Source organism: Lycorma delicatula, chromosome 13 (genome assembly GCF_047948215.1).
Source record: "Lycorma delicatula isolate Av1 chromosome 13, ASM4794821v1, whole genome shotgun sequence".
Lineage (NCBI taxonomy): Eukaryota > Metazoa > Arthropoda > Insecta > Hemiptera > Fulgoridae > Lycorma > Lycorma delicatula.
Genome location: NC_134467.1, coordinates 22,556,524 through 22,571,144, shown reverse-complemented (window position 1 = coordinate 22,571,144; position 14,621 = coordinate 22,556,524). Strand labels below are relative to the sequence as shown.

Genomic DNA, 14,621 nt, shown 5'->3' with positions numbered 1-14,621 from the left:
GTGCAATTGATGATCGACTCAACCAATCTTCATCAAATTTTTATATGCACAACTTCAGATACACTGCTACAGCATATATATCTAAATGTCAATGAAATTAATGTAGTAGTTTTGGAGATCTGCAATTTTAATTGAATGGTATTTTCGTACTTCTCATACCTCAAAACGTAAATAAAATTCAATTTCACCCCCACTCCTCAATCCATCCGTTAGACTGAAAGTAATTCTTTCGTGAAGTCGATAAAAATAATAACAGATTACAATATGTTATTAAAAAACATAACCTTAAAGATTTCGTTTTATTATTACTTCAACCAGTTTCGTCATCTTACTGCCAGATCTGGGTGTGTGTTTAGGCAAGTTCAATCACTGCTATAGGCCTATAAGTTTGTAGCAAATTCAGATCTGGTACCATTCCTGATACGTGTAGTTAATTGTACCCAACCACTCTAGAACACCGGTAACCACGTATCTTGTACTTAAATCCGTATAAAAGCAAATCTCTTTACAAGGACTTCGAAAATCAATTGATTCTGCGATGACGAATTTAACCACTAGACTATTTTTTTAAAATCATAATTTTAATTTTCGCGGTGCTTCGTACGTTTATTTCATATACTATTTGATACAAAAGTAAAAACTAAGCTTAGTATTATTCATGTAAACAAGATTAGGAGAAAATAATTTCAAATATTTATTTCAATTTAATATAATGTAACTTAATAAAGAAATTACGAAGTTATTATAAGAAAGTTTTTAAAAGATATGAAAGTTATTTGATCAAATTAAAAGAAATAATTAACTGTATTAAGGTATTTAACAGATCCTTAATAATATTATTAATATAAAATTTGTAATTAAAATAATAATTTTATGTTCTGTACAGTAATTCACCGTCCGAACTCATAACCTCTCTGTTTACTACCTCTATGGTGTAGGTAAGTTGGTAGACTAACCAGCGCGACGGTGTCTGTATACAGAAGGTGTTTTTTTGGCATTATTGTGCGCGTCTCGTCTCTTGTGTTATGCAACTGTTTTGAGTCGTGTTAGTTTGTTAATACGTTAGAGTGTCGCATGTATGTTCCTTTATTTTGTTTATAGCACGTCTTTATTTTAATTATTTTATTCTTATTCATAAATGACTTTTATTTTTAATTTAATAATAAGATGACAATTAAAGAAGAATCCGAACCGTTATTGGTTCAAACTAAAAATACAAACGGTACATTAACAAATCCGACTTACAAATCTATCGGTTACGTAAGTACATTTTTGCGTATATTTTTAAATTTTAATAATTTAATGGGTAATTATAAATAGTTTAAATTTAAATATTTTGTTTTAAATATGTTCCCATATGTTATTATAATAATCTGCTCATTGATTATTCTTTAAAATACGTAAAAAAATAAATAAATTATAATTAATCTTTTTTTTTTTAATTATCATTATTAAATATATATTTTATTTTCTAAGTTACATAACACAACATTAAATAGATCACATTAAAAATGTGAATATGCCCCAATATTTTCCTGGATGGATCAAGGGAAACCATGGTAAAATCTTAATCAGAGTAGCATCACAGAATACATAATTAAATTTAAAATAAAAAATATATTTAATTAAAATGAATTTAATAATTATCTGGACCTATAAAGCATCTTTTCCTATTGATTTATAATCAACGCCCAACAAAAACTACGGAATTGATAAAAATTTGTATTCATGTTTTTTTTTTTGCGATGTTAAATGCATACTAAGAAAGGAGTTTTTGAAATTACGAGTTTAAAGGATACTAGTTTTTTTTAATATTTTGGTTACAAATGAAGATATCAATTTGATTTTTAGTATATCTAATCTTTATGTGAATTTCTAAAAATTAATTAATAAATTTTTCGAAATTCTCTCTTGAAATGGTGAGAAAGGTTAAAAAAAATTGAAAAATAATTGCTGATTTTTACAATTTTCAACGATACTAAACGAAATAGTAACTAGATTGGGGCTTGTAATCTTATCTTGCAGATAAGAATATCTAAAAGATATCTAAAAACCATTTTCGGGTTTTTTTAATTTCTATTTTTTTAAGGGTTTGACGGTGTCCTGGCGTGCTGGCTCAACCAACAAAGCCACTGTTACAGCATGTGCGATGCGACTGGTTACACCTTGCCTTCGGTTATTTGACTAAAAATCATAAAAGTAATTAAAAAACGAAAAAAAAAATTACGTACGGGTTCACCTCCTACTGGTTTTTGTCTGATAACGCTAAGAACCGGGAAAAATACATTTTTACCCTTAGTACGAGTAACAAGTTATAACTAATATTTTTAAGAAGGAGGAAGACTCTGAAATCCGTATTTTTCAGATCACTCAAAGTTTCGAGTCTTGTACCGAGCAAATTGTTGTTCTGAAGAAATTGTAATATTTTTTTATAAATTGAACAAATTTTTATTTATCATTAAAATGTTAACAAGCATGAGTTTAATGAACGTAATGAGATCCAAGGGGCAGAGCTCTCTGGCTACACATTTTGCCATGACCGGCTAAAAAAAAGGCATACCCCTTTTTAACAGTAAAATAAAAAACTATTATAATTTTTATTAATTTTACAATTTAATTTAATTTTTTATATTTTTATTTTTTAAATTGGTGGTTATTTGCGTTTCCTGTCGCGGTGCCTGACCGCAAATAATTACATAACGCGGGCGAACTCGAGAAAGGAATGTTAGTTTAAAATAAAAACAAACGAAATAATGTTAAGGTAATATAATAAATAATGAAGATAATAATTTTAAAAAAGAAATTACTAAAAGTAAATAAAAATTTAAACGGCGTAAATGAGAATTATTTAAAGCGTACATATATGTTATACGTATTAATCGGGAATTTAAAAACAAAATCTTTATTAGGTATATATCATAAGAAAGCTACTTATTGTAATGGGTATCGTGATACCCGGAAAATGTCGACATATCTTCGCGTTTCACATCCCCCAGACCCCAAAACCACCGTCAATTCAAAAGTTTTTATATATATATATATATATATATATACAGGGTGTCCCATATAAAACGCAACTCAACTTTATATTGGTAGGTATTGAAATAATAAAAAGGCATGTGTAAATGTAAATGTAATTTTTATTATTACATCCATTATTACCTTACATTTAGAGTAAATGTTGGAAGTGCCATCTTCTTGAATACAAGCTTCAATTTTTTTTACAGCGTTTCTTGCAACTTTTTTCAAAGTTTGTGGCTGGATATTTAATACAGCTTGTTCAATATTGATTTTCAATCGTTCAAGTTTTCGTGGTTTGTTGCTGTAGGCTTTTTCTTTGAGGTAACCCCGTAGAAAAAAATCCGCCTCAAATCCGGAGATCTTGGTGGCCACAAGCCTCCACCGATAACACGATTACCAAAGATTTCCTCGACGAAATCAGAAGTTGAACCTGCGTAGTGCGATGTCGCACCGTCATGTTGTTGCCAGCAGTATCTGTGTTCCTCTTCCAAGAATGCAATGAACTGAAATAAAATATCTTGATATCGTTCTGCATTAATGGTGTACTCGAAAAAAGTAGGACCGATTATTTTCTTCCGCGATATCGCGCACCACACGCCCAACTTTTGCGGATGTAATTGTTTTTCGTGATAAACGTGGGGATTTTCAGCGGTCCAAATTCTACTGTTTTGGCTGTTTACGTAGCCATCCAAATGAAACCGTGCTTCATCTGTGAAAAATAACGAATCCATAACTTTAATTTCCTCGCGCAGAAATCGACGGAACCGTTAACAATATGGTAGCCGTTTTTCTTTGTCGGCTCAAGAAGTCGATGAACCGTTTGAATGCGATAAGGTCGTAATTGTAATTTTTGGTCGCCCGATGAACAGTCGATTTAGACAAATTTGATTTCAGCAGACAAACGTCTGATCGATTTATTTGGCGAGGCGAGTAATCAGTCTTTGATTTCATTGACTGTATCTGTATTCAACACTGACGCAGATCTTTTGTGTCCCTTGGTATTAACAGAACCGGTCTCTCTAAATTTTGCGGCTGACTTTAATATTGATGTTTTGTTAGGAGCTGGATAATCTGGGTACTTATGGCGAAACAAATATTGCACTGCAACCGCTGATTTCGTACTGAAGTACGACTCGGCAATGAAAACACGTTCATCTAGCGAAGACACCATATTGTCTCTAGCAATACACTGAAGGTTATGATTGCATTGTTGTTACTATCGGTAGTGTTCTACTGCGTCGCGGCGATGTTCAGATGTTGGACGAGTCCATTTCAGTAACGAGTAGGGGAGTATGGTTGACTTTTGAAATTTCATGGATGAGTGATTAATTGGTTGCGTTTTATATGGGACATCCTGTATATATATATATATATATATATATATATATATATATATTTCACTTTATTGTGGACAAGATGACTGCCGTAATTTTGCACCAATAACTTTCAAATTGATACATAAAATGCAACGACCCAAAACCTCAGTCGAGTTCGTTAATGAACAAAATCGGACCACGGAAGTGGAAATGGGGGAAACTTTTTTGAAAAAAATAAAATATCGCTATAACTTTCTTATTAAGTAAAATGACGAATTCTTTTAAAGTTCTTACTATTCTTTATATAAGGACCTAAAACTTATCTTAAGTAAACTTTTTGATATCACCAACCATTGACCCAAGGGGTGGAAAAAGCGAGGTTTCGGAGACCAAAAAAAAAATCATACCTCCCTTAATAGGCACAGTATCAAATCGTTTTAAAGTGTTTATTAGTCCTATAAAATTACCTATATATTTTGTCTGGAATAATTTTTGTTATGACCAACCCTTACGGCAAGGGATGAGTAAAATGTTGCTAGAATTATAAGAATATGGGTCTTTTTGTACGTGTGAAACTTTTTTTCACATGAAACCATTGTCATATTGAGTAAATTTGAAGTGGAAATCTTTTTTATCCTTTACTTAGCACCGGTGAAATCTACTTCCGTCTTCCGGGGTGCCGAAAGGGATTTTTCTTTTTAATTCTTTTAATTTTATTTAAATTAATTGGTAGACTTTTTTTAAAAAATAAGGTCCTTTTTCTTCAATTATACGAATACTGTTTACTTTGATAAGTTTTTTTTTGGTTCCGAGGCCACAGGTAGGTATTGCTTCAGAGGATTAGATGAAATAATATTTTTTATAGCGTTTGAAAATGTCATGCTGACCGGGATTCAAACCCGGGACCGCCAGATTAAAGGCCAAAACGCTACCACTCGCGCCCCCAGAAGTCGGCTAATTTGATAGACTTGGATATTATTATTCTTTTTTTAATTTTTAACATGCGATTATTTAATTGTTTTACAATTCTAATTTTCTAAATATCGGCATTCTAACCTATGAGCGGCAAACAATGATTTGATAATCCATTATTATATCTGGAACATTGATTTTGATTTTTTGAAGGAATCCTAACAGATATTATAAAAATATACATAAGCACAATAAATATTTATGTTGACTCAGCTTAGTGTTTTATTAGTTTCAAAATAAACAGTACGGCTTGATTTTCTTGTAAATTAAATCAATTTAATAATTAAATACCTTGAAAGTTGTTCACTTAATGAGTAACCGAAATACTATTGTTATCATGAGAATTAAATCCACTTGATAAGTAATGTTACATCTACCTGAGAAGCATATTGCAAATGAATGAAATGGAATATATATTTACTTGCTGCTCAGTCACGCATTACTTCGCTCTGCTCTTTGGGGTGTAAAAGAAGAATCAACTTTTGCAAACTGATTTATTTATCAAATCGTGTAAAAATATATTAGTTATAAAATTCACTAAAACTTTACAAAATAACTGTAACTGTTTTCCACACAACCCGTGAGGTATATCCAAATGTGCGTTTTTTCAAGATACGCACATTTATTCGTGCCTCACATTAACTGCGTATTACGAAAAATTACTGTAATAAAGGATTTTTATTATTTGCTTTTCCGGTATTTTAATTATTCATTTCGATTTCTTATTTCTACTTTATAATTTTAACGTTAACCCTTGTACTGCTAGCAAATACGCTGTTTGAATTTTTATAATAAATCGAACGGTTCCAACAGAATTTCGGAATAAGGGAATGACCGGTTAACCAAACAACCGGATAATCCAGAATATATATTTTGTATGCAAACGTTAGCCCTTGTACTGCTAGCAAATACTCTGTTTGAATTTTTAAAATCGATCGAACGGTTCCAACTGAATTTTGGAATAAGAGAATGACCGGTTAACCAAACAACCGGATAATCCAGAATATATATTTTGTATGCAAACGTTAGCCCTTGTACTGCTAGCAAATACTCTGTTTGAATTTTTAAAATCGATCGAACGGTTCCAACTGAATTTTGGAATAAGAGAATGACCGGTTAACCAAACAACCGGATAATCCAGAATATATATTTTGTATGCAAACGTTAGCCCTTGTACTGCTAGCAAATACTCTGTTTGAATTTTTAAAATCGATCGAACGGTTCCAACTGAATTTTGGAATAAGAGAATGACCGGTTAACCAAACAACCGGATAATCCAGAATATATATTTTGTATGCAAACGTTAGCCCTTGTACTGCTAGCAAATACTCTGTTTGAATTTTTAAAATTGGTCGAACGGTTCTAACTGAATTTCGGAATAAGATAATGACCGGTTTACCAAACAACCGGATAATCCAGAATATATATTTTGTATGCAAACGTTAGCCCTTGTACTGCTAGCAAATAATCCGTTTGAATTTTTAAAATCGATCGAACGGTTCCAACTGAATTTTGGAATAAGAGAATGACCGGTTAACCAAACAACCGGATAATCCAGAATATATATTTTGTATGTAAACGTTAGCCCTTGTACTGCTAGCAAATAGTCTGTTTGAATTTTTAAAATTGGTCGAACGGTTCCAACTGAATTTTGGAATAAGAGAATGACCGGTTAACCAAACAACCGGATAATCCAGAATATATATTTTGTATGCAAACGTTAGCCCTTGTACTGCTAGCAAATAGTCTGTTTGAATTTTTAAAATTGGTCGAACGGTTCCAACTGAATTTTGGAATAAGAGAATGACCGGTTAACCAAACAACCGGATAATCCAGAATATATATTTTGTATGCAAACGTTAGCCCTTGTACTGCTAGCAAATAGTCTGTTTGAATTTTTAAAATCGATCGAACGGTTCCAACTGAATTTTGGAATAAGAGAATGACCGGTTAACCAAACAACCGGATAATCCAGAATATATATTTTGTATGCAAACGTTAGCCCTTGTACTGCTAGCAAATACTCTGTTTGAATTTTTAAAATTGGTCGAACGATTCTAACTGAATTTCGGAATAAGATAATGACCGGTTTACCAAACAACCGGATAATCGAGAATATATATTTTGTATGCAAACGTTAGACCTTGTACTGCTAGCAAATACGCCTTTTGAATTTTTAAAATCGATCGAACGGTTCCAACTGAATTTCGGAATAAGATAATGTCCGGATAACCGGACAACCGTATAATCAAGAGTATAAAAAATATAAAAATCAACATTACAATAATTAGAAACTTTTTGCCGAATTAGATTTTTTTTTATACCTATAGGGTCCTTAACCTTGCATTTCAAAGAAATTTTTTTTCAAAAAAAAAGATTATTTAGGAGCAATTTTCTTCTCCTCTATGCAAAAAAAAATGCAATCTATGCAGAAAAATGAAATGAAATCATGCTAAATGAAATCAATTATTTATTTTTGATTTAATTTTTAAGCTTGATATTTAAGCTTAAATTTTCGTTCGATCTTTTTCTTACTACATGAAATTTTTTTTTGTATTTCAATATAAGACATTCTTTTCTATATATGCCTAAATGTATTTATGTTGAGCTAATGTTTTTCGCAAATCATATATATTAGAAATCAATGAAAGAAATGTGAAGAACAAAATGTATCACAATTTTTATATGCTATTCTTAATAGTGTTTCGTATCTTACTGGCAGACCCGGCAATGCTTCGCTATTATATATATAATATATATTATAGAAAGAGAGAGAGTTTAAATGAACACAATTGAATATTTGATAAAAATATTTCACCCTTCCCTTCACCCGTCTCCGTCATCCCTCTCCCTCACCCAGTTTCCTTTTTACCCTTTCCCGTTTTTCCCTTTTCTCTTTCCACCATTTCCCCGTTTTCCATTTTTCCCTTTTGCTCGGGAGTAAATTGGTCCATTAGTTTTTTTGTTTTTAGCGGACACACATACGAACATGCCTTTTTTTTTACTTTTAAGGCCGCAAAGGACCACTTTAGTCAGAATAATTCAAGTCTTTTTTGCCGATCTTTTGGCATTTAAATTCTTAGCTTTTACTTTCTCCCAATATTTAGTCATTCTTAATGAACTTGCTTTACGATCCTCTTCTGAATAAACCCTTTTTGTATAATTAAAAATTCTTACTTTAAAGTCGGTATTCGGATCTTTAATACAAATTTTAATTTTTCGGATTTATTAAATAAATCTTCGTAAGTCAAATTTAATTTTTGCACGTCTTCTTTAATTTCTTTGATCCATAACGGCGGATTTTTTAAAGACCAAAATCGATCGATAATTCTCTTTGTAATCCTATCCTGCAGTAATCTTAACAAGTGTGCGCCGAAAGAAATTCGCTTCTTTTTAACTTATCGATTATAACGCTTATAACGATTATAATTTTTAACGTATCGATTAAGGATTCCAAGTTTTCGTACAGAAATTTATTAGGCGATAATCTGTACTGATTTTCGTGTTTATATTTTTTTGTTTATTCAGGTTCTAAGAATCCTGCGTTCAACTTTAAGCAAAGGTTCAGTCCTATTTTTCTGATTTAATCTAAATAAAGTCTCGCTAGTGGTTTAACCACACTTTTTTAATGTCTAATTTTAGTTTTAATCGAGAGCGATTTTTCTTTGTAAGTATTTTTGGTTACTTGTTACAATTTAAATAATTTATTAAGTCTTTCAGTCCAATTTTGTTTTTCGTTAAAATTACAAGTAATGATCTCTCCAAGATATTTAAATTTTTCTACAAATTCTACTTTGTTTCCATTAATATTCACAGAATTAATAACTAAAGGAACATGCCTTATATATATGTATATAAATATATATAAAAAAGTCTGTTGTATATTTGTTTGTTTCGTAAATATCTCGACACCGGCCCCAGAAAGCGGGTATAGTTTTGCAAAAATATTTCTTTTCACGTAACTAATATTCATATTCTGAATATGAACCAAATCGGTCCATAAATATAATTTTTCTAAATATCTCAACCCCAGCGCCATCTAGCGGATTCATTTTTTGCAGAGATAATTCTTTTCATGTAAGTAACATGTATTCTGAATATGAGGCAAATCGGACCATAAATACAATTTTTCAAAATATCTCAACGCTAGCGCCACCTACCGGGTCCAAACTAATTCATAAACCTTCCCTGGCATCCGTCCAACCATTCCCCAAAGTTTCATCGTTATCGGATGAACAGTTTAGGAAGGTATAAGAGACATACAGACAGACAAACATTCATTTTTATATATATATAGATTCTTAATAGTGTTTCGTATCTTACTGAATTCATCTTGTAGAATTCGTTGTAGGATAAAAACAAAATATATCTCGTATAAAAATGAAATCCCTATAAAAAAAAGGAATTGACCAAGTAACCTACTTCGATAATCGATTTATTTTCAATCGAAAACATACGGGAATTTTACCATACTTGCTTATTAATTACTTGTATGAAGTAAAGGAAGTATTGTGATCGCGAAAAATTTCAGTTTTTAGATTTCAACGGAAATATCCATTTTGACCATCCCTGAATAATCCATTTTGACTACTTTCGGTGTGACGCCTGTATTTACGTCTCGCATAACTAAAAAAAAAAACAAAAAAAAAAACCACTAGACGTAGGATGTCGAAATTTTGGATTTAGTACTGTTATAACATCTAGTTGTGCCCCTCCCCTTTTGAATGCAATCGTTTGGGCCAAAAATGTCCAAAATCTAGAAAATTTTGATTTTGGACTTTTTCTTAATTGCAGTATTAAGCCCTGATTGAAAGCTTTTCAACTATATACACATTTGCATTGGTTCCAGAGTTATAACCAAATGAAACTTTAATTAATTAAATATTTGGATCTGAAGGTGAAGGCACATCGGTTCAAATCAGACTTCATCTCTTTTTTTTAATTTTATTTTTTTTAATTTAAATGTAACCTCCGATTGTAAAAAAAATTTACGATAAATAATAATTTAATGAAAAAATAACAGAAGTTATTAATGAAATAAAATTTTATGTACTTTTCATTCTAAATAAATGTGTGTAAGTAATTTAATAGGCGTACAAGGAAGTCATGTGATGTCCACAATAATTAAACATTTAATTATTCGTTTTTGTTTTCATTTGGTTGTTTGGATACATCATAAATACGTAGTATTAGATAGATGTAAGACTTACGTTGATTTAAAGAGTAATAAAGTGACTTTTACTCTAACCTAATATTTCAGGTAACGTTGTTGAATTATACAATTGTATAAATATTTGATGTTAATTTTTTTTTTTGTCTTCAGTCATTTGACTGGTTTGATGCAGCTCTCCAAAATTCCCTATCTAGTGCTAGTCGTTTCATTTCAGTATACCCCCTACATCCTACATCCCTAACAATTTGTTTTACATATTCCAAACGTGGCCTGCCTACACAATTTTTTCCTTCTACCTGTCCTTCCAATATTAAAGCGACTATTCCAGGATGCCTTAGTATGTGGCCTATAAGTCTGTCTCTTCTTTTAACTATATTTTTCCAAATGCTTCTTTCTTCATCTATTTGTCGCAATACCTCTTCATTTGTCACTTTATCCACCCGTTTGATTTTTAACATTCTCCTATAGCACCGCATTTCAAAAGCTACTAATCTTTTCTTCTCAGATACTACGATCGTCCAAGTTTCACTTCCATATAAAGCGACACTCCAAACATACACTTTCAAAAATCTTTTCCTGACATTTAAATTAATTTTTGATGTAAACAAATTATATTTCTTACTGAAGGCTCGTTTCGCTTGTGCTATTCGGCATTTTATATCGCTCCTGCTTCGTCCATCTTTAGTAATTCTACTTCCCAAATAACAAAATTCGTCTACCTCCATAATCTTTTCTCCTCCTATTTTCACATTCAGTGGTCCATCTTTGTTATTTCTACTACATTTCATTACTTTTGTTTTGTTTTTGTTTATTTTCACGCGATAGCTCTTGCGTGGGACTTCATCGATGCCGTTCATTGTTTCTTCAAAATCCTTTTTACTCTCGGATAGAATTACTATATCATCAGCAAATCGTAGCATCTTTATCTTTTCACCTTGTACTGTTACTCCGAATCTAAATTGTTCTTTAACATCATTAACTGCTAGTTCCATGTAAAGATTAAAAAGTAACTTATTATTATTATTATTATATATATTATTCCATGTTAATAAAAACTAATATTTTAGCAATTATGTAACTGTCCACTTTTATTAAAGAACTGAAGGATCGTATCTCACTTTTAAATAAAATAGACTTAAATGAAGTCCAGCAGAAAATTTGTATATGTAATTTAATATGCGTACAAGGAAGTCATGTGGTGTCCACATCAAAGTTTTATCTTCTCGATTAATAGAGAAAAATCCTATTTTTTACGCGAAAAAGCGTTTCGCGTAAAAACATTTTTTCTTTATTTTCGTACATTGCTCATTTTTTCAACATTGCTTCATATTTCCTTATCTGTCTTTTTCCTTTCTAACCATTTTTTTTGTGCCACAAAACTTTTATATTTTAAATTATTCTTCGGAGTTCGTAATAAACCTATATACTCTCTCTCTCTTTCTATATATATATATATATTTTTTTTTTCCTGTTTAGCCTCCGGGAATTACCGTTCAGGTTATATATCAGATGATGATATGTATGAGTGTAAATGAAGTGTAGTCTTGTATTGTCTTAGTTCAACCATTCTTGAGATGTGCAGTTAATTGAAACCCAACCACCAAAGAACACCGGTATCCACGATCTAGTATTCAAATCGTTACAAAAGTAATTTCTTTTACTAGGACATTATTTACATCAATCTTCTTATAATTAAATTCTCTACAATTTATATTTAAAAAATGTATTATTGATTTATTGCCAATTTAACAACGTTATTATATGTCAAACGTAAAAAAATGTGTTTTCCAAAAATCCTATTTTTGGAGTTTTACACGGGATATCTTAGAAACTAAGAGAGATACAGTTCTGGGACCTATTTTTTCGATTTTCCAGTTCAAAAACCATAAGAACAAATTGAATTTGCCCCTTAATTGATCTTCCCAAAATTTCAGAAAGCCTTAATTTACCCGGAGGAACTAAAACTCGGGCGAAATCTTTCACTCTGTATAACTCGCTAACGAAGAGTTTTCGAACCTATGTTTATATGAACTTTTTTCTTATTTTTAGCCTCTATAATGAGTTGTCAAAGTATTGCCCTATCCTCCTGAATCACCCTGTATTTCTTTTAAATAATACAAGTATACACATTTATTATTTTCACGTAACAGTTGATTATTCATTGAATTACTTTTACATTTCTCCTTCCATGATATAATGGTAGCATCTGTGCTTTTCATCTAGAAAGTTATGAGTTCGAATCTAGTTTCGGCTTGGTATTTTCTATTAGCTTTAAATTTTATTTAAAACATTATCCAATTAAGATTATCTTTTTCCGGAATGAATAAATCTTTTTAATTCTAGAATTATTAAATGATATAAGTTTTAATGGTTTTATTTATAATATATAATCATAAAAATGTCAATTAAAAAAAAATATTCTAAATTAAATTATATAATAAATCTAAGTAGGTTAGGTACTTGGTACGTCGCAAGAATGTATGTCATAAAAAATAGTTATTTTTTGACATAGATGTCAAAAATTAACGCTTGAGTATTATTAATGTTGATATAAAAAAAAATCCTGTATTTTATGTGGTTTTTTTTTTTTGCGATACATGTATATATCAATTACTAATATAATGCTACGAGCATCTCACTGATATCTTACATAGATTACGTAATGTAAGTTACATTTAAACTACTATAAAAAAAAGTTGTTTTGTGGTTTATATATATATATATATATATATATATTTATATATTTTTTTAAATGTATTATTGCTTACTTAAGATATTTATATTTTTATTTATACTAATATATAAAGAGGAAGAGAGTTTTTGTTTGTTAGGGACAAACAAAAATTTATTCGATCAATCGCAACCAAATTTTTACTTATATTTCTTGGGATACCTGTTATGATTTTTAGATATACGAGTTGTGTGAGAAAAGTAATGAAACTGACTTTTTACTTACCAAAGTTTTTATTTTTATTTCAAACAACAATATTACCCCCTTCAAAGTAATTCCCTTGAGCAGCTACACACCGGCGAAGTCGTTGTTCCCACGCCTGGTAGCAGCGTTGGAAGGTTTCAACTGGTAGGGCTTTTAACCGGTCGGTCATAGTTTTTTGAATGTTCTCCAGAGTTCCAAAATGACGTCCTTTTAAGAAACGTTTCAATTTCGGGAAAAGGAAAAAGTCACAAGGACTCATATCAGGTGAATACGGGGGGGGGGGGGTTGAGTAACCGTAGGAATGCATTTTGAGGTCAAAAATTCCCTGATGGAAATGACCGTGTGACACGGGGCATTGTCATGATGAAGCATCCACTTTTCTGCAATGTCTGATCTTACGTGAATCACTCTTTTCCTGAGCCTTTCAAGGACATCTTTGTAAAACACTTGGTTTACAGTGTGTCCTGGAGGAACAAATTCTTTATGCACGATACCGCAACTGTCAAAAAAGCAAATCAGCACGGTTTTGATCTTTGATTTGCTCATTCGACATTTTTTCGGTCGAGGAGATGATGGAGTGTGCTAATCTTCGCTTTGCCGCTTTATTTCAGGATCGTACTCAAATATCCAGGATTCACCTGTGATCACACGTTTGAAGAATTCTTGGTCGTTGTCAATCCTCTCAAGAAGATCAACGCACACATTTCTTCGATTGTCCTTCTGCTCCGTTGTGAGGTTATTCGGCACCCATTTCGTATGTCCAAATCGTCTGTAAAAATTTGATGTACGGTGAAAGTGTTTAAATTTAACCGTTCACTCATCATCCTTATTGTTAAACGACGGTCTGATCTCGCAACAACCCTCACACGCTCAACGTTTTCGTCAGATTTTGAAGTCGAAGGTCTCCCTGAGCGATTATATTTTATGTTACATTATTTATTGTACTGTTTTATTTTGTTAGTGCTTTTGTGGTGCGTTCTATGATTCGTTGCGTGTCAAACTCATTTTTACTTTTCGGCTAGGTAGAGTTCAGTCCCTTCTTTCTTAGAAAGTCATTCAGTCTTGTTTGAAACTTGGCTAGATGTGTTTTGTTTGGAGTTTATGTTAGCAGTACGCCGATGAGAATGTCACTTGTGGCATTCTGGCTGAAGCTTAAATGAAAGATGTCACTGCCGAGGTACTGAAGATAACCTCCGGTAAAGCC

The 14,621-nt window shown here is 31.4% G+C and overlaps 1 protein-coding gene across 1 annotated transcript in view; it reads left to right on the top strand.

Moving 5' to 3' along the window:
- The first annotated feature begins 996 nt into the window (after positions 1-996).
- Positions 997-14,621, top strand: part of LOC142334036 (uncharacterized) — a 160,535-nt gene continuing 146,910 nt past the window's right edge. Inside the window, exon 1 of the mRNA XM_075381701.1 lies at positions 997-1,260. Within this exon, the coding sequence (XP_075237816.1) occupies positions 1,168-1,260 (93 nt within the window). The 5' untranslated portion in view covers positions 997-1,167. The remainder of the gene's footprint in view (positions 1,261-14,621) is intronic.